Genomic DNA, 20,923 nt, shown 5'->3' with positions numbered 1-20,923 from the left:
TTTTTCAGTATTTTCTCAATATTTCTATGGGAAAAGGTTTCAAAAGAGGGACGTCTGTTTCATATTGGGTTAAGACGAACATCCGGATGGTATGTGGACAACAAAGACAATAGAGAGGGCTTCAAAGTTACTAGTCCGAAACATTCCATTTGTTTGAAGTCATGTATAAGGTCTTTGTTGTAATGTCCAAAAACCTGATGTTAATCTTTCTTAAGAAAACAATGTGGTAAAACACCACGCAGGCTCTATTTTTACCCCCACTTTTTTGAAAGGGTCAATTTGACAATGTTCCCTTCGAAGGCTTATCAATTAATAATGATTATAAAAACCTGAAATTCCTTTGTTTTGAATAAATCAAATCTAAGCGTAACTTAAAATATAACGAACCCAATTTAATAATTTATTTTTCTAATTATTTTAGGGTATAATTTATTAGTAAATCTACCTAGTGCTTGCAATTAAAAAAAAGATACCACTTTTTATGAAGCGTTATAAGAGAAGTTTAATCAAAGTCGTCGAAAGTTGAATGAACCGCAATCATAAGTTTATAAGGTATGTTCCATAAGTGTGTTACTGGTTAATGAGAGCTTGTCATGAAGTGACGTAGGCGAAACGTCATAGATTCTCGTAAAGCGACGCCTAGTGAGGCGCTGTCAAAGGCTAAGGACAGACTAAATAGCAAGATGGACTGCAAAACCGAGTGTAGTCAATTCTCGCGTCGTTCTCGAACTAGCTCTCAGTAAGTCTCTAGCATTACGAAGTATAGGAAGTGTCATACTTATGGAACATATCTTATAAACTTATGCCGCAATTAATAAGAAGTCACCCTCTTACTTCATATATCGATTAAACCTGCAACAACTCATAAATAACGTATCTAAACTACAATTAATAACAGCCAAATATACATTCTACATTCAAAATACGGAAATTCGCAAGAAACGCCGCGTTTATAGTAAAGGTTTTCAAGTGTTTACAAGATAACTTTCAAGCCTTTTCGAAACTTCCCAAAAGTCACGCCCCTGATATTGAAATGGTGGGAATTCGGTTATCAAAAGCGTAACCGGAAGCTATATAGTCCTTTAGCACCTTATAAGAGACCGTTTTTCAAACGGCGGGGGGGCACAATTTCGTCTGCTAGATACTACTTGTTGGGTTGGTTTTGTGGACAACAAAGACGCGATACTGCTCGGTATAAAAGGTCCGCGCACGCGCAATAGGCGCAACAGAGAGGAAAAAGAATCAGAGAAGTTGGTTTACGGGTCACGTGACGTCTGGCTCCTCGGATGTGCGCCGAGGTAGGTGCGCGTGAGAGAGATATCGGGCTGTGCCGTTATGGTAACCTCCCCTCTTTGACTCTCTTTCTTATATATGCTCACTGCCCCGACTTTTGAAAAAAGGGTTGATCTATCATGGTATGAAATGCGATTTTGAAATACGTATTTCACACTGAATGAACTTTGTAAAGTGTTACAAAGTTATGGCTCGTTTCTCAAGAGAAAAATCAGATATGAAAAAAAGAAATAAAATAAAAATGTCCCGCCAAATAAAACTCTCGAGGTAGAAACACGTATTTCATTTGTTCCTTTGTGTTTTAAGAACGCATTTTCATTAAGAAAAAAAAAAAACCCCCGTAAGAATTCGGTCTTTAAAGCAGCTGAATTCTTTTTATACACGAGAGAGCGCTCTAAAACAAAGGAGGACAAACAAATAAATTGAGACGGAAGTAAATTCGGAAGAAAAGAATCCCTTTTCATTATTATCTATTCTCGCATCAGCTCCAAGCAAAAGAAGATGTCTACAAAGCGATGCCTAAATTTTATTTTAAAGTCGCGACAACGTTTCCTGACAGTAAAATAAAGGAATAGTATGGGTAATCTTGCCTATCTTAACAGTGTAAAGTAAGGATGACTTAAGCCCTTTTCAGACGATAACACTATTGACTAAACTATATCGGGCAAAAAGTTGGGGAGTGATTAAAGGCCGACTTCCATCGAAAAGCGAGCATCGAGACTAACAATGGAGCGACCTTGCCGATTTTCGAATCCCCGCTGGGGTAAAAGATGGAAGGGTTCTAGCTAACTGAAAGCCGTGCAATGTGGTTCTAGCCAACAGAAGATACACAATAGAGAATTTCCTTCAGGGGAAAGCAAAAACTCGAGAGGAAATCAATTTGAAAGTATTTCTATTGTTCATCTTCAGTTCCCTAGAACCACATTGCACGAGAACCCTTCCAACTTTTGACCCAGCGGGGCTTCGAAAACCGGCACAGTCGCTCCATTGTTAGTCTCGATGCTCGGTTTTCAGTTCGCTAGAACCCTTTTCGCTGGAAGTCGGCCTTTAATTTTTAATTCGGTGGTTCAACTTCTGTTCAGACGACCCAACTAGTTTACTCAACTCAAGTTAGCTCATCTAAATGAGTCAAAAAGTTGTACCGTCTGAAAAGGCCTTTAGTTTAACAAGAACGATCATCATAAATAATAATTTAGCGCGCGACATTTCCAACTAAGCCTTGGCTTTACTTTAGAAATTATATTAAGCCTATTTTTCTCAATCAAAAACAGATACGAGACATTTCTTTAGAACTCTAGTCTCTTTCTCGTCTTTGAATAGTAACAGGTATTAAAAAAATTTCATACAAAGTTTATAAAATACGATTTGAGCGGCTTGTAAGGCGATAACAGTTTTAGGAGTTCGGAAAGTGAATTTTTCAAAATATTTAGAATTTTTCGCGCGCTCTAGTGACGAGATTTCGTTTTTGGAAGAAATTTTCCGCCATTTTTATCACCCCGTCAGGAGTCGCCTCGTGCAGGAGTGTTTTTAAAAGAGTGGCGCGCGAGTTCGTTCACGAGCCATCAAAACCCTTATCGCGCGAGAACTAATGGACGGTGTTGATACGAGACTTCTATGCAAATTAAATGGGGCATCTTGAATGTTAAACCGAGGCTTAACGACCCGTAAACATTTTGGAGACTCGCTCACTCCATGAAGAGTGCACTCACTCGACCAACTCAACACCGACTATTTTCCCAAAGCATTTTAGTTTTATATATAAACAAGAAGTGATATCTAGTTTATTAGGGAGTAGGTATAAGATGCCTAAGTATTCGCGCGCCATAGTCCAAGTCCCCCTTTCAAAATTCAAGGGGGGACGTAAAAGGAGGCCGGGCTATTTCGTTGCCTCTCCTCAGTCGGAAAATATGACTGACGTGAGTTTTCAAGAATCAATGAGATGCTGGTTGTAATTTAGAGGCGGCGGGGATTAACTCCGGACCTACATTTGGACTGGAGAAAAAGCTGCTGAAAATGTGGCGAATTTATACCTTCTCCCTAATATCACTTCTTGATATAAACTTGAAACGAGGTAATTCGCTATTACAGCTAGACACTTGTACGTGCGTTCAAATTTGAGTTATAATTGGAATTATTAAAGTTAACATGCAGTCTTAAGTATATTTTTCTCTCTCTGTCTGCGATATATTTTTTAAATTAATTAACATCTTTCGGGTTTCTCATCTCATTTAATCAATTTGATTTCCTTTAGGGCTGAGAGTTTCCACGAAATCAAATAAGACGTCTAGAACTTTGACGAAACCTTAGTCGCTTAATATTGAAATTTGAAAACTTCATATTTAACTTTATATTTGAAAAGTGATATAAAAATAGGTATTTCTGAATTGGCCTATTTAATAAACTTAGTTTACGTAGGTGACAGAAACGCAGTTCTCAAACATTTAGATCTTATTATTGAGGGCTCGGACATTAGACGAGGATTAAAAACTTATTGACAATTAATAAACAGTCTCTGAATATAATTTCTTAAATTGAAGCTAAATACGCCTTAGAAATCTGCGCAAACTTTAAATTTACGAAGAAATATTTATAATAAAAAAGGAAATAAACAATATATATTATAATAAATTGATAAACAAATATGTTATAATAAATAGATAAATAAATATGTTATAATAAATAGATAAATAAATATGTTATAATAAATAGATAAATAAATATGTTATAATAAATAAGTGATAATAAATAAATATAGTAAATAAGTGATACTAAATAAATATAATAAATAAGTGATAATAAATAAATATAATAAATAAGTGATAATAAATAAATATAATAAATAAGTGATAATAAATAAATATGATAAATAAGTGATAATAAATAACATATATTATAATAATAAAGTAATAATACTAAAAATAAACATTGCTAAGTGTTTCCATCCTCTAAAGGAATAGAGCGGCTTAGACGAACGTCAATGATACAGTCCCTGAAATGCATTATGGGCCATATACTAGTGCCTTGTAGAATTTAAGATGAATTACTTTAGTCTCTTCGCGAGGAAGTTTTGAAATTCTCTAGAGACCAGATAGATATAGAAGTATATATACACCCCCCCCCCCAGCTCACCTTCCCTCTTGAGATCTCCATGGAGCTTTTCCCGCCAACCCATATCCGCATTTGAATAATCTCGAAAGGGACAAAGAGGAAAGGCACGAGAATTCAGACAGGGCAAACCTTTTTAATAAATAGATTTGTTTATTTATTTATTTGTTTCTTTTTTTCTGCCCATCCCAAAAAACGTCAAGATTTGACAATTCACTTCCTTAAAAATAAATGGCTAACATCATTCAATTCTAAACTAGCTATCTATGTTAAACCCTTGGGTTCAGGGTTGGCACGTTTTTGCCAGGGGTGGAAAAAACCGCGGTTTTTACCTGGAAAAAACCGGGCGGCAAAAACTAGTTTTTGCCGCGGTTTTTTCCACGTGGTTTTTTTCAGGTAAAAACCGCGTGGCAAAAACCTTTTTCCCACGGTTTTTTCCATTTTATGTGGAAATAACGAACTAAATTTTAAAAATTCGGATTTGAAATGAAAATAAAACGTCCAAAATTCTACCATAATTGTATAGGCTTATAAAGTGGGTTACATTCTCAGTATGAAATGGAGAAAAAAACCGCGTGGCAAAGAACGTTTTGGCTTTGTTATACAAATAAATGAAAAATCGTCCTTATTTTTCGCTCAACACTATTTTTTTTTTCAAATCGCTAATTTTGAGTTTTCGAAACAGATTAAAGCTAGAAACTGCTAAAAATTATTGTTTAGTTATCAAATGCGAAGCAACCAGGATCATTGGAATGTGAGCAAAATTTCATAAGTTTAAAGTGGATTTAGCTCGAACGTTTAAAACACAATAAATGTTATAAAACTGATTAAGATTGAGACATATTAGCTGTTGGAAGACCTATATTAATACGAATGACAAATACAAAGCCAAAGTTAGCATTTCTAATTATCATTTCAATAGGGAAAAGGTTTTTGCCACTTTTTGCCGGTTTTTTCCGTTTTTGCCGGTTTTTTCCACTTTTTGCCACGTGTCCCGGCAAAAACTAGTTTTTGCCGGATTTTTGCCAACCCTGCTTGGGTTCATTTCAAAGATAAAATGCAATGGAATTATTATTTATAGGTCCCCAGTATGGCGGCGTAGGCGGTGGGTACAGTATATCTTTCATAAAAGCCTATTAGGTCTATTTTTATTTGCATAAGCCTTTGATAAAAGGGTCCCCAGAGATTAGGAATAAATTTTAAATGAATTTAAATTCATATACAGGGACCAGAAGGTGCACCATGGTGGTGGTGGTGGTCAATCTCACTTCTTGTTAATTTAAAAATAGTTCTAAAAGGTATGGGCCTAAACTTTGCTAAGCCTAGTTTAGTTGGATGTTTATTATATTTCTAATCTTTTTTTTTTTTGATAAGTCTAACGTTTCGATATAGGCTAAGGATTTGAATTTTTTATGGAAGGATTAATACAGGGTTCATATAACTTTTGGAAAACCGATTTCTGTAGCTGACATTTCCAGGTGTTTTCCCATATATTTCCAGGTATAAGGCCACCTATTAGCTGCAGGAATGCTATTTTTGTAACAACTATACGCAATTGGTTATTTTTAGTTGGAGCAACCACTTCATGAAAACCTTACTCAAGTGTCATTAATTTCCCTGAATTTTACTAAAAATTAGAGATGAGCCGATACAGTTTTAACCGATACCGATATCATTCGATACTTGGGAAACCGATACGTGCCGATACCGATATTTTACCCGATCCTTCGAATAAACCGATATTAAACCGATACCGATATATTAACCGATATCAATAATAAAATAAATAAGAAAATAGGTTGTAGAGATGGGCCGATACCGATATGGGATCGGTATCGGCCCATCTCTACTAAAAATGATAAACCCTCATTTTTCCCCGAATTTTACTAAAAGTTATAAATTTCCCCTATTTTTACCTGAATTTTACTAAAAATTATAAATTTACTCGAGTTTTCCCCTTAAGACTAAAAATTACCCCGAATTTTCCCTAAACTTTACTTAAGATTAAACATTTCCCCAATGTTCCCTAAACTTTACTAAAGATTTAAAATTTCCCCGAATTTTCCCTAAAATTTACTAAAAACGAAAAATTTACCCGAGTTTCCCCTGAATTTTACTAAAAATTATAATACTCCTCAAATTTTCCCTGAACATTTAATCAAAAACCTATTTCCTTGACATTTCCAGGTTCTCCAAGTTTGTATAAACCCTGCATATTCGCATAAAAGCAAAATTTAGACTTAACGTTTATTTCAATTTAGGCTTAGCAAAGTCATGGTTATTTTTTTTTTCTTACAGAGATTAGGCTTAAGAATGAGTGAAATAATTCGGTCAGAAGAAACGTGACGTCAAATATAACCCGCATTTTCCATCTCTCCCCCTTCCCCTTGCCTACCCTAGAGAGTAGAGACTAAATTTAACCGCATCTCGAGTTTGTTTTGTATAATTTCATTAAATTTGCGAAGCACTTCTCTGGATTATCCAGTTGAAAAGTTTTGTCGCTAGACGAGAATAAAAGGAATTTTTGTACCCAAAGTTCTATGTACCCTTTGTTTTTTAAATTCCTAGCTAACATAATTCACAAAAGTCAGCCGCTGTCCTGTCCGTCCACTCTCCTTATAGAGTAAAAAGGGACACGATGGTGCACGCGGTCCTTTTCAAAAGAGGGAGAGGAATCTTTACAAATGGTAACTAAAATCCGAGAAAATGCTGAAACAAACAGGCGTTGAGCTTATTAGCAAACGTTTGAATCCGAGCTTCGAAGGAAACTACAATATACCCATTTTCTAAAGATCTCAAAACTTCAAAGATTCCGTCCAAGGAGCCAAGGCCCGATTTTAACAAATAATAATGCACAACCAAATATCAAAGTTGAAACTTCCCCTCCCCTCCAATCCAACAGCCGAATGAGAACTAGATAGACAAAAGGAGCATTCAGGAACTTGAATTTTAGCTAAGCCTAACGAGTCTATTAGTTTACTTCTATTTTTGAAGTTGTCTTAAATATTTAGGTCTAAAATTTCGTGAGAAGAAACATACGGTTTGCAAACAAAATAAACCAAAGTTTTTTTCTTTAAATTCGAACTAAGTCTATAACAGTAGTCTTCTAAGTTAACTCTATTGACTTTAATTTACATTGTAAACTAGTGTAGTAAAGGCACCAGGAGTTATGAGATTTCGGGAAGCCATTGTTAAATATGGCGGCTAATCGAAAGCCGAAAGCCATTAAGGGTTTCTATAGGGTATAAGGAAACATTGTACTAAATATTAAATAAATCTGTTGAAACGCGCCGACGTATTTCCACAAAGAAGTTTTTTCTACATTTCTGGACGCCATTTTTCAAGATGGCGGCGGATTGTTACAAACTTTCTTAGCACTTGCCTACTACTTAAGAGTAGCGTCCCTGCAAAATTTCAGCCTTCTAGGTAAAGAAGCTTGTGTTGGGTGTTGATTATCAGTCAGTCAGAAGATTAAATAATCATTTAAAAATAAATAACTTTCATATAATTATTTAATTATTGTTAATGATTATGAGTGTTGGTGTTTAAGTTTAAACTCATTAGTTAATTTAATAATTATTTAAAAATAATAATATTAAAAACAGTGCGCAAGTAAGGGAAGCCACTTTTTAGGCTGAAACAGGCCCATGTTAATCCTATGAATGAATGAATGGTTTATTGACCCTTTTAATTACAAATCCCTTTTGGAACAGGGAGGAACCCTCTAACGTGGGTTCACAGGTCCGAAAATAAAAAAAACTAAAACAAAGCATTAAATGTTGTACAATAAAAAAAAACACTAAATTAAAATTTATACCAACAAGAAAATTATTTACAATTATGTACAATGACAGCCTGTAGAAATGTTTCACCCGCAGTGAATGAATCTTTATTTGCCTTCTTAGTAGATCCCTTTTGAAACAGGGAGGAGCCACTACTGGCTCGCAAGCAATTGGTACATACCTTTTTTTTTTTAGCATTAGAAAGGTAAGATTTACCGGTGTCCAAGGAGAAAACCCCAACTAAAAATTAAGGGGCAAAGTAACTTCCACTGGACCGCTCGGGGTGCTCTGGGAGTGGACCACGAGCGATCCCAGAGCAGTCCAATTTAATTCGCTAAAATTATTTTTAGGATCATAATCAAACTTAACAAAAAAGAAGGAATAATTATTCAAATGTAACGACTTTTCGAGTTCTGAAATTAACGATTACTAACGCCCCCTGCTAAGCCTAACGAGCTTAAAAAACGCAAAATGATCGCGACAATCGTAGAGAACAGCTGATATTTTAATGTTTCTCTAAAAGACTTTAATTTTTCGTTTCTCTTTTCATCCAAAGTTAGAAAAACGTGACACGCATAAATAATACCACCCTTTTTTTTGGACGTTAGTTACGACTGAGAACAATGCGGGAGGGGGTCATTTGAATTCGTTCATAATGATATACAGGGTGTTCCAAAAATAATGGTTGGACTGAAGTGCATACAGTGGGATGGTTCTATGGGAAATCAATAAATTTTGAGAATCGAAAATGTATTATAACTTCTATGACATTTTACCCATAAGAGACACCGTAAAAAAGTTATGATTGGAACGTTTTACGGATGACCCCTTAATTAAATTAAATTATAATTCATTGTCTTGGATCAGTTTCTTATGTTAAATTTAAGGGGTCATCCGTAAAATACACCATCCAATCATAACCCGTTTAAAGTGAATCTTGGGGCAAAAATGTCATAAAAGTTATAATACATTTTTGACACTCAAAATTGATTTCCCATAGTCCTATAATAATTACCAACCTTTTTCGAACACACCCTGTATTCTGTATTGCCTTTTATTTGGTATAAACTCCAAGTAAAAAAAAAAAAAGTAGATAAATTATTTCAGATTGTGTCGACAGTGATTAACCTCAATTAACAGATCCGTAATTAAAAAGGATTAAAGGAAAAGTATCATGAAACAAAACCAAAACGTATGATACTAATTTTTCTTGTTATATAACTTGTCAGTTGCAAAACGCGGTGAGGTATGGTGCTATCTTTAGCTGACGTTTGCGATAAAAACAAGGCGCAGACAACTTAGACAATTGCCCCCCAAAACGATTTATCATGTTAAGCGTTCCTTCTTCACCTTAACGATCCGTAACCACGCTGTAACCTAAGTTTTACTTCATTTCTTACAGCAAAGGTAGTCATTAACATCCACTTCCGGATTTACACTACTTTCTTTTACATTGTGTATTCGTCCACCTTTACCTACACACATTCACTGGAGGTACACTTATTCCTTTATATAGATCTTAAAGGGCAAGTCTCACTTTAATCGTTAAATTTTAAAGACTAAATTAAAAATGTCTATTACTTAGTCTATATAAATATAATAATTATATTTCAATAATTTATAATTTTACCTAATAAAATGTTAGATATACCAAAAAGTAATTTGTACAAGTACAAATACAAGCACCAGTACAAGTACAAGTACAAATACAAGCACCAGTACAAGTACAAGTACAAATACAAGCACCAGTACAAGTACAAGTACAAATACAAGCACCAGTACAAATACAAGTACAAGTACAAATACAAGCACCAGTACAAGTACAAATACAAGCACCAGTACAAGTACAAATACAAGCACCAGTACAAGTACAAATACAAGCACCAGTACAAGTACAAATACAAGCACCAGTGCAAGTACCAGTACATGTACAAATATAAGTACCAGTCTAGAATACCCCTGAAAACTAGAGACTAGCCTACAAAGCCGCTTCGAGTTGGTTCGCGAAGCAACTTCAAGAAACCGCGTTTGTAATTAGCTTCTCGAGTATCAGTTTTGTTCACATTAACCCTGGTTTCTAATTATTTAAAAAATTAGTAATTTGTTGAAATCTTAACGGATTTCAACGAAACTCCTTTTATTTTAGAGACAAAAATATCCCCTACCACATTAAATTGGATTTAAAAAGTGCACGTTTAAATTAGACTCGCCCTTTAAATTCCAGCTGGTTGGTTTAGTTTAAAATTCAGCTCGCGTTGTAGACAAACATTTGTGGGAAGACTTGATAGAAGCCAAAGTTTAAAAGCGGCACACCCCCTACAAAGCAGTTAAACTAATTTTCTTAGGGGTTTAGCTTTCGCTTCATTGTATACTTTTAGTTAGACAAACATTACAACAAAGTTTGAATTAAACATGGACCATAAACTTTTAAGAACTTCTGAATTCAACGGTGTTTTTTTAGTGTTAAGAAAAGTCGAGTTCTTAACGATCAAATTGGTATTCGAAAATGTTTTACCAAAGTTCCAAATAATTAAGTTTTTAGAGTCTTAAAGGGACTGTTAAAGAAGGCATCACGTGGTGCCTGTGACGTATTTGAAATAATGTTTACCCACCCTCCAATGCCACTTTACAGCCCCTTTAAAAGGATGGTTAAAGAACGGAATTTGAAATTTAAAATCGATTCTTTACAATTAAATGTATTCACAAGCCACGTGAATTTATGTATAACTATTAAATTTCAAAATTGAAAACCAAGGCTTAACGAATGAAGATATATATTTAACAAAGCACGTGAAAATTCTTTACAATTAAATGTATTCACCAACCACGTGACAATTCTTTACAATTAAGAGCCAAATTCATGAAAACGCAATTTTTGCGTCTGACGCAAAATTTAATACAGTCAAAGGTAGCGCCCTAATCGCAACTTTTTTCACCTGACGCAACTTGGTATTCATGATAAAAAATCAACGCAAAATGCGTTAATCACGTGTTCTTTTGTAACGCAACTTTTGCGCTTCGTTTTTAACGATCGCAAGTAGTAAAACGCGGGAAAATTACTTCAAAACGTGCGCGAATTTCAATTTCAAAAACAAAAATGGAGTTTCTGGAGTTAATCGTAGTTGCCGAACGAAGAGATCTGCGGCGTCAGAGAATTTTTAGGGATAGAACTAATGCGTTTGAGTTTCCCGAACATGTGTTTAGAGACTATTATAGGCTTCCAAGAACAAATGTTTTCGAGCTTTGCGATCTTTTAAGAGCATCCCACCAGAAGAAGCTCTTCACTGGCTGTTGAAACGCAGGCAAGTTATATGCGATAAATAAAATGCACGCTATTTATAGGCTATATGTAATGAATTTTAAATATTCGTTTAGGTTCTGATGGGATTGTCATTCATGGCAAGTGGTAGCCCTGGTGGTAGTTTTCAGGGTGTAGTTGGTCGAGATTTGCATTACAAAGTATCACAACCAACTGTATCGCGGGTTATTTCACGTTTCGGTACAATTGCATTATATCTATTTACATGAAATAACAGTCTTTCCTGACTAATTAGAGCACGGGGAGTTTAAAAAAAATAGTTAAAAAAATATTCGTCCGCCGGAACTGGGCCAAAACTTCGTTTGAAAATTTGAAATCACCAAAAATTCGTATCCCTATAGCTCTAGCTAGGTTAGGTTTGATGGATTCTGTAACTAGTTGCCACCTTTTCCAAGATATCGGTTTTTGAATTTAGTGCCTTCACCAAAAATTATGCCCCTATTTCTAAATATGAGTTTTAAAATTTAGTTCCTTCAGCCAAAATAATGCGCCTTTTCCAAATTATCGGCTATTAATTACGTTTTTTACAAGACTGAGTGCGGAATACAGTATACAGGAGTTACGGTAAAAACATTAAATTTTGAAATTTTCGAAAAAAAAAAAAAATTAAAAATACTTGCGACGGGCCAATATTTTTTTAACTATTTTATTTGAACTCCCCATGGTTTAATTAGTCAGATAAGACCGTTATTTCATGTAAATAGATATAGTGCAACTTGGCGACTTCATCCCAAGCTTTAGAAATCTGCTTCGTCGAGTGAAATTTACCATTTGGAGTTATTTCTCCCTTTATTAACTCTGGACGACTCTTCAAACATGTTATTAATATATAATTCAATTTCTCTTTCCTTCCAATTTGCTTGCCTTTCTTTTAAAGAAACATCGACCAACGCCTTTCTCGTTTTTGAAAAGTAGGCTTAACTTAAAAAAGGCGCGCTTGCTTTTAATTGGTCGAAATGAAGTTGCGCAGTTTGCGTTACATAAATAGTTGCGAAACGCAACTTTCTCTTCGTGAATACGAACCAACGCAAATTTTTTTTCAGACGCAAAATTTGCGCAACTTAACGCAACTTGCGATCGCTTTCATGAATTTGGCTCTAAATGTGACAATACGTTTGAAAGAACTCCATATATAACTATTAAATTACAAAATTGAAAACCAAGGCTTAACGAATGAAGGTATACAATTCACAAAACACGTGACTTACATATACAGGCCTAAGCTCGCGACGATTATAAAAGAGCGCCATATTTCAAAATTGGAAAACAAGGCTTAAGGAATAAGTTTTTTAGCGCTTGTTACGAAAACGAGCGGCCATTCTATAGAAAGTGAGTTGAGAATTTCTTTAAACCCTTGACTAATGTCTTAGAGAAGCCCCGGCCGGGAAAGCGTTTTTCCTTAAGTAGAGTATATAGGTAGTGGATAAAAGAATAAAAAAATATAAAAAAGAGAGAGAGAGTAAAAAAAAAATCTCGTTTCAAACGATCCGATCCCAACGTTATTTCGAACTCAATGTCATTTAGCGAAAACGACTTGGAAAGTAGTAAAGAATGATTTATTACTAGCTAAAAACCTAAGAGATTGAGAGCGAAGACGAGCTCTAGAATCGTAAAGCCGGCAACACACATTTACAAACGAATTTTTTTTGAAAAATAGACTTGCACTGAAACTAGGGATAAACCTAGATGGATTGGAAATGATTATGGGCGACCTGCGGCATGCACCGAAACTCTCCCTCTCCCAGTGTACCTCGCGCACGCCCCTACCCTTCGGTAGGTGATTGTTAAGTGCTGCCGCCTAGCGCCATTGTATTTGTATGATAACTATCTTCTATTTTTAAGACACAGGGGGCGTCCTTACTGTACGACCCTACCTAAACGCTGAGGATGCTGGGAGACTTCTTGGCGCGAGGGAAATTACCCAAGAAAGCAGACGCCTGTCCCAGTGGTGTTTGCACATCTCTTCTGGAATGGTCTGTAACGAGATTTCTAAAGAAAATCGATTCGGTGACGTTGAATATATTGTTGGAAAATTAAGGCCAAGTTTCGATATTTTTATAAAAAAAAAAAGATAGCGTGTGAAGCCGGCTTGATTTTTTTTCACAAAAAAATGGAAAACTAATAACAATAAGAAATTCATAGCTATAGGCCTAAAACTTTTTCACGAGAGGGTAATCACGTCTATGATTAAAATAAAATGGCGATTAGTGAAAAATACTTTAAAGTTTTATTCGGTTATTGTAGCAGTTTGAGACTTAAAATATTTCTCACTGATTGTATAAGTTTATAAGATATGTTCCTCATAAGTATGACACCTATACTTCGTAATGCTATACCGAGAGACTTACAGCTCGAGCTAGTTCTAGCAGAACGACAAGCGAGAATTGAAGTAACTCGGTGGTTAGTTTTGCAGGACTTCCATCTAGGTCCTATTTATTCTGTACTAAGCCTTTGACAGCGCCTCACCAGGCGTCTTCGCTTTACCTCGAATCTATGACCTACCTCATTCACTTCATGACAAGTTCCAGTTTGTAACCAGTGACAAACTTATGGGGGAACATATCTTATGAACTTATGATGATTGTGATTAAAATGCTACCTTAATTTCTTTTTTCAATAATTTCCCCCTTTTTAAGCAGGTCAAAGGTTAAGTTTGATATACCTTCAAACCTACCAAAGACTAGAATTAATTAAATAAAAATCCTTTTCATTAAAATCTAGGCTAGTGTATGGAAATAATATAGTAAAAGGAAATAAAATTTCTTTTTTTATTAAATAAAATGGGGTTTGAGGCAAAGGGGTTCTGAAAGGGGGTTAACCCATCTTAATGCATTTGGGGAGAGGGGGGAAGGAAGCAAGATTGATTCCAAATCGTTAGTTACAAAAAGCTAATGCCCCTTATTCGGTTGCAATCTTGAAAAGGACCTATTTTAACATTGAAAATAGCAGCGTTTTATAATATTTTAAGCTAGCAAATTTAGTATATTAATTTCCCACGGAGAGTTAAGTTTTTGTAATGGAAACAAATTTTTTCTTAAACCGAAAAGTAAAACTATTTCAAGGTTGTTATTTTTCTTTTATTTAATAACTTTAACGATGTTTTTAGTTAAGTGATTAACGTTTTTATTAAAGGGAAGGCAAGGTGCATTTTTATTTATACAGGATGCTTCTTATAAGTCTGGCATAAATTAAGGGGGATGGTTCTTTGGGAAATCAATTTCGAGTCGAAAATGTAACTTCTATCTCCATTTTGACGTCCGGGCCATTGTTTTCAAGTTATGATTTGATGGGTGTTTTAGGGATGACCCCTTAATTAAATTAGAAATCATTGTCTAAATCAGTTTCTTAATTAAATCCGTAAAATACACCACTAAATTTTAACTCGAAAATAGTGTCCTTTGTGGCAATCAAAATGGCGATAGAAGTTACAACATTTTCGACTCAAAATTGACTTCCCAAAGAACATCCCCCCTTAATTTATGCAAGATTTATCAGAAACACCCTGTATATGTAAATTAATTTCATACGCTTCCCTGAGAAATGAAATAAATAAACCCTCCCTTTAAACGGGAATTTCCCTTTTCCGTTTGAAAGCGAAAAGTTTTAGTTTGGATGCGTCTTCTAAGGTCGTTGGATCTGGTTGAATTAGAAGCCCGCGAATATCGCGTCAAGTAGCAGTCGTATCTAATCGGCGTTACGTTACGTCATTTTATTTAAGTTATCGTTAGGCTTAGCGGAAAAACAACCCACGCCTACGCTTGATTTTGGAACTAGTATAAAAGCCGAATAGATCGATTCAACTTTAGTTAATTGTTATTTAGTCAAATTATACTCAACTAGTAAATAAGTATTTTTGACAATGGCCGCTGCTTTACCGTGGGAAATGGTTATTACGTCTCTTCTGGAACAAATGAGACCCAGGTAATGTATATTTTACAGGTTTGTCACAAATGTTTTAGATTAAAATTCCCTGACTTTGACAATATGTTCCCTGATTATTTCCTAAGATTTTTTCCTGATTATTTCCTATGATGTTTCCTTGATTATTTCCAATGTTTTTTCCCTGATTATGTCCTATGATTTTCCCTGATTATTTCCTATGATTTTACCTGATTATTTCCTATGATTTTCCCTGATTTTTTCCTGATTATGTCCTATGATTTTCCCCTGATCTTTAATTATTTCCTATAATCATTCTCTAATTACTTCCTATAATTATTTCCAATGATTTTCCCTGATTATTTCCCTATGATTTTCCCTGATTTTTCCCTATGATTTTCCCTGATTTTTCCCTATGATTTTCCCTGATTATTTCCTATAATTATTCTTTAATTATTTCCTATAATTATTCTCTAATTACTTCCTATAATTATTCTCTAATTACTTCCTATAATTATTTTCAATGATTTTCCCTGATTATGATTTTCCCTGATTATTTCCTATAATTATTCTCTAATTATTTCCAATGATTTTCCCTGATTATTTCCAATGATTTTCTCTGATCATTTCCTATAATTATTCTCTAATTATTTCCTATGATTTTTCCCTGATTATTTTGTCAACTTAGAAAAATCAAGAGTTGTCAATGTTAAGAGTATATTTTTAACAACATTATTTTCATAAACAAGTAAATGTTCAAGTTATGTTTTAAAACATATTTCGTAAATTAAAAACATTTCTCAAGTTATTGTTGAAATTTTCATAAACACAAGACATTTTCAACACTAAAATCTAATTCCAGAACTTAATTTAAATTCTAAATACTCTCTGACCATTTTGGTCCATTTTTAAATCTCAATGACATACGTTTGGGCCCTTTCACGTTTACCTTAACCCTTGGAAACCCTTAAACTGAGGACGAAAAGGAAAATCAAGTGATTTTTCGTCATCGATTCTTCTACTAATTATAAGACCAACTTGCATAGTGAAATATCCAGGAAACACCTCTGAATGAATTTAAAATTCAAATTAGTTTAAGATTTCATAGATAATTTGAAATTAGCACCCTCTGACCAATGACCCGCGTATTTCACACTCTGCAAATTGGTCTTATAATTAGTAGAAGAATCAATAGAAAAAATCAATTTATTTTCCTTTTCACCCAGCCTTTAATTAACCAAGTACCGCTTGAATTTTTAATCAAATTTAAATACAATTACAGCTCAGGTAGCGTGACGTTATGTGGTCAAGTTTGCCAGTATAAGTCAACTAAAAGAATTTCGAAACTGAAATTAAAATACGATGGTGAAGCCACGTGTGGAGCTTGGCCCGGTTGCAGAGGCACTTGTAAGAATTAATCAATTGATTTAAAAAGGCAATTAATTTTCATCTAAATAATTATCATTTTCCATAATTAATTAAGCTTGCACCCAAAGCGAAATGGGTTCTATTAAACACGCCTGCAAGGATTTAATACAACAAGCCGTCGCGCACGGTAATTAAATTAAAAATGGATAATAATTAAATATTAATTACAATCATTTTTATATTAATTACGATAATTTTAGTGTTAATTACGATAATTTTAATGTTAATTACGATAATTTTAATGTTAATTACGATAATTTTAATGTTAATTACGATAATTTTAATGTTAATTACGATAATTTTAATATTAATTAAATTAATTTCCTACAGGTTACGTTACCCACGAACAAGCCCAAAGATTCGCGAATTTGTAAAATGTTCACGACTGATGTCTAAACTCAACATACCTCACGCGAATTATTTTTAACCATACAACATTAATTAATGTGTGTTTAAATTTAAATATATTGTAATAATCACAATTTTAAACCAATAAAAACTGCATTTTTTTCTATCAATAATATTGTTAAAACTAATTTATTTTAATTCGAAAACCCAGAAATGGTACTTAAAGGAATAGCGACCTGATTTAAAAATTATCTCAAATCTAAAGAAAACGTTACTTTTTTGAGAGTTTAAACTCTTCTGATTCCAAAAATATGCTTGATAAATATTTAAATATGAGGGAAAACATAGAAAAAACACTTTGAAAACTTGAAATTTGGGGGCAAAAGCAAATTTTCGGAGAAGATTTTTCGCGGGTTTTTCTCCTTGCTACGTCACTCACGGCATCTCGCGGAAAAGCCAAGCGCGAGCGCCCGTTACTCCTGAGTCTACTAATGCCGCGTGAATCTGAATAAAATAGGCTTAACGCGGCGCTGAGACACTAACAGGCGTCACGTGAGCGACATCTAGAGTAAAAATTTCTCCTTACTACGTCATCAAACGAAACAAAATTTTAACTAGGCCTTTTCCAAACCCAATACTTTGATTGCAATTTTATAAATTGCTACGAAACCAAATAAAAAAGTAAACATATCATAATAAACTAGATTTTTCAAGGATTTTTTTCGCATTTTAAGTTTGTGGTTGACGAAAATTATGGCACTAACACTTTAATGCTAATTAGAAACCGGCTTTAAAACAACATAAGCCTAAGTGGTCCCAAATGGCAATAAAAAGGTGAATTTTTTCTGATCAAAATATTAAATAATCAATTTTAGTCTCTCAAATCAAACAATAAAGCCTAGAAATGGCACTTAATGCTAATTGGAAACCAGTTTTAATACTATATAAGCCTAAATGGTGCCACATCGCAATGAAAGGTGAATTTTTTTCCGCCCATAGTAATTTTAAAATCACTTTTAATCTCTCTAATAAAAAAAGACTCGAAATGGCACTTAATGCTAATTGGAAACAAGTCTTATCTAAGCCTAAAAGGTGCCAACTGGCAATAAAAAATGCATTTTTCTACCTATAATATTATAAAAATAAATTTTAATCACTCAAATTAAATAATAAAGCCTAGGAATGGCACTGTATGCTAATTGGAAACAAGCCTTAACACTATCTAAGCCTAAAAGGTGCCATTCTCAAGTTTCTTTAGAACCAGCAGTATATTGCGCAACGAGTTGAAACGCAATTTTTATCAGTCACTTCCTTATCGAAAATAAAAACTAAAAGTTTCATAAACGCCAGACCTTTAGACAAATAATGACAAACCCAAGGTTGACACTTCAAAACCTAACATAAAATGGCTGAACGTGAAATACCATGGAGTGATATTGCAACCGCATTAATAGAGGCGTTAAAACCAAGGTAAGCATTTAAATAAATAAATAAAGTTGAAATAATTATAGAAATCAACTCAGTAAAGGAAAATTCAACTTGTTGGGCCAAGAATGCTTTTACCAATCATCCAAACGAATTTCAAAGTTTCAATTAAAATATGATGGGAAAGCTTGGTGCCCCGAATGGGGACAAATAGAAGGACGATGTAATTAATTAAATAAATAAATAAATGAATAATAAATTAATAATAATTAGTTTTATAATTAAGCATGTACCAAGAGCGAAATGGGTTCAATAAAACACGCCGCTAAGGATTTATTGGAGAAAGCTTACGCTAAAGGTAATATAATATAATTAACGTTTTAATTATATCAGAAGTATATAATGCTTCTCTTCGAGAGAAGTGTGCCATAAAGAGGCCAGGGTAATTGTAACATGATTCTTCCCAACATCCCTTAACATTTATTATAGCAAGCTTACTAAACCGAATCACATACGCTCTAAATAGTTCCCTCATCATTCATTAATCTATTAGCGCTTAAGTATTTTCCAAGGCGCATGCACTTGTGCATGGATTTTGGTCCCACGTCAAGACAATCAAGGTTTGTGGGTTGATTGCTGAGGATTTAGTACTGACAAATAGTTATAGAATTCACCCCACGGTGCGATGCTCATCTGAAGTTTAATGAGCGGGAGAGCAAAAAAAAAGGGGCATGAGCCTGGGAAGAATCACGTTACATAACTAAAGTATTAAGATGATACGGAGTGTCATCCTTCTTCTATTATCCCCTTCTGATTACATCAAAATATGTAAATATTTTCTTTCTAATTACTTAAAACATATATCATTAATTAAAAATGAAGGATATATAACGGAGGAGCAAGCCAGGCAAGATATTCGGCTATAAGTTAAGAACACTATCAATATTCAGTAAGAATATTCAACTATCATTATCTATAAACGCCAAAAGACCTAAAACCTCATTTCGTCGTATAAACTAAACTAAAAAGCATCTAACCAACTCACAATAGGCCAGACTGATCAACAACTTTTTAAAATGGCCTAAAAATTAAGGCGGGAACGTAGAAAACCACTCTATCTAACTAACTACGAAGTCTTTCAACGATATTATATTAGCATATTAGAAATAAAAAAAATATATATTGTAAATTAAAAATAAATAAACTAATAAAGTTTTAAATAAAAAAACTGACCGACATTTTTAAAATCGCTTATGTCCCTCCCGTACCGCCTGCTTAAAACCTCGGGGGGATTTTTTGGGGTATACTAAACTCATTAGCATTGTATATATACTTCCTTCAAGCATTCCAGGAACAGAGGAACCTTTTTCCTTAAGGAAAGGATAGGAGAAAAGGAAACCAAAAGAAAAGAAAAAATATATAGTTTGAACGGTTTTTAAAACAAGAGTGTAAGGGCCTTGGGAGTCATTACCGGAGCTAAAGGTTCTCCTAAAATCAGCATTTTTCCATAAATTTTTTTCTCTCTCTCCCTTCACCGAGTTTAAACTTTCCTTCCAACGAGTTTTCTTTCAGAAATGAGTTTTAAACATTTTCCTAAAGAAGTTCGTAATACGAAGTATGGTAATAGCTAATTTAATCATCCTCGCTTGTTTCTACTCCATACAAAATCCTTGATTTTACGTGAGATTCTGTACTTAATTATAAAAGTACTCCTTGCTCGAGTGGATCTTTACCTAAATACTATTTTGATCATAACTGTATCCTGTTTAATGACAAATCCTTATTTCTACTCCATACGTAATCCTCCTTTATTTTATGACTGTTTCTACAAGATAAAACTCACTCCTATCTTTAATCCTCTTTGCTAGGGTGGATCTTTACCTAAACCAAAGAAAATATAGAACTATCGTACCCGAGCCTAAACACAACGTTGTCCACTCCATACTTAATCCTCTTTTTTTTACCCCTGTTTCTACAAGATTAAACTCACTCCCATTTTTAATTCTCTTTGCTCGGTTTGATCTTTACCTAAACACTACTTTGATCATTCCTTTTTTCTGACATACCCTTATTTCCACTCCATACCTCCATACTTAATCCTCCTTTTTTACTCCAGTTTCTTCAAAATAAAAATCACTCCTATCTTTAATACTCTTTGCTCGGGTAGATATTTACCTAGACACTATTTTAATCACCCTTATTTAATGGCATATCCTTATTTCTACCGCATACGTAATCCTCCTTGATTTCCCGCAAGTTTCTATATAAGTTATTATAAATTCCACTTTAATATTTAATTCTCTTTGCTTGGGTTGATATTTACCTAGAATTATTTTAGATTTTG

General features: G+C 34.0%; 2 protein-coding genes across 4 annotated transcripts in view; both read left to right on the top strand.

Moving 5' to 3' along the window:
- LOC149691880 (anti-lipopolysaccharide factor-like) overlaps positions 1-17,327 on the top strand; it is an 84,380-nt gene extending 67,053 nt beyond the window's left edge. Inside the window, exons 2-6 of the mRNA XM_089869342.1 lie at positions 13,157-13,272; positions 13,342-15,420; positions 16,661-16,785; positions 16,862-16,933; positions 17,137-17,327. Coding sequence (XP_089725468.1) covers positions 15,359-15,420; positions 16,661-16,785; positions 16,862-16,933; positions 17,137-17,180 — 303 coding nt within the window. The 5' untranslated portion in view covers positions 13,157-13,272; positions 13,342-15,358 and the 3' untranslated portion in view covers positions 17,181-17,327. The remainder of the gene's footprint in view (positions 1-13,156; positions 13,273-13,341; positions 15,421-16,660; positions 16,786-16,861; positions 16,934-17,136) is intronic.
- A 1,179-nt stretch (positions 17,328-18,506) lies between these two features.
- LOC149691879 (anti-lipopolysaccharide factor-like) lies at positions 18,507-19,807 on the top strand. 3 transcript variants are annotated; one of them, XM_089869438.1, is made up of 5 exons: positions 18,507-18,624; positions 18,678-18,802; positions 18,866-18,937; positions 19,462-19,528; positions 19,630-19,807. In XM_089869438.1, the coding sequence occupies exons 1-4, from the start codon at positions 18,560-18,562 to the stop codon at positions 19,503-19,505; spliced, it is 306 nt and encodes a 101-aa protein (XP_089725564.1). In that variant the 5' UTR covers positions 18,507-18,559; the 3' UTR covers positions 19,506-19,528; positions 19,630-19,807. The 3 variants fall into 3 exon arrangements, with proteins under 3 accessions (XP_089725564.1, XP_089725565.1, XP_089725563.1); XM_089869439.1 differs by having other exon boundaries at positions 19,609-19,807; XM_089869437.1 differs by having other exon boundaries at positions 19,462-19,807.
- Positions 19,808-20,923: the final 1,116 nt, after the last annotated feature.

Source organism: Phalangium opilio, unplaced genomic scaffold, assembly GCF_054372755.1.
Source record: "Phalangium opilio isolate 3A_F unplaced genomic scaffold, DU_Popi_V2 ptg000025l_1, whole genome shotgun sequence".
Lineage (NCBI taxonomy): Eukaryota > Metazoa > Arthropoda > Arachnida > Opiliones > Phalangiidae > Phalangium > Phalangium opilio.
This window is presented reverse-complemented; position numbering and strand designations above follow the sequence as displayed.

What these genes read in the sequence shown, in the direction of transcription:
- LOC149691879 (XM_089869438.1), top strand. Translation starts at nt 18,560, where the DNA reads ATGGCTGAACGTGAAATACCATGGAGTGATATTGCAACCGCATTAATA. An exon ending in ATAGAGGCGTTAAAACCAAG is followed by an intron (nt 18,625 to 18,677) that starts GTAAGCATTTAA and finishes AAATCAACTCAG; the next exon opens with TAAAGGAAAATTCAACTTGT. An exon ending in GGGACAAATAGAAGGACGAT is followed by an intron (nt 18,803 to 18,865) that starts GTAATTAATTAA and finishes TTTATAATTAAG; the next exon opens with CATGTACCAAGAGCGAAATG.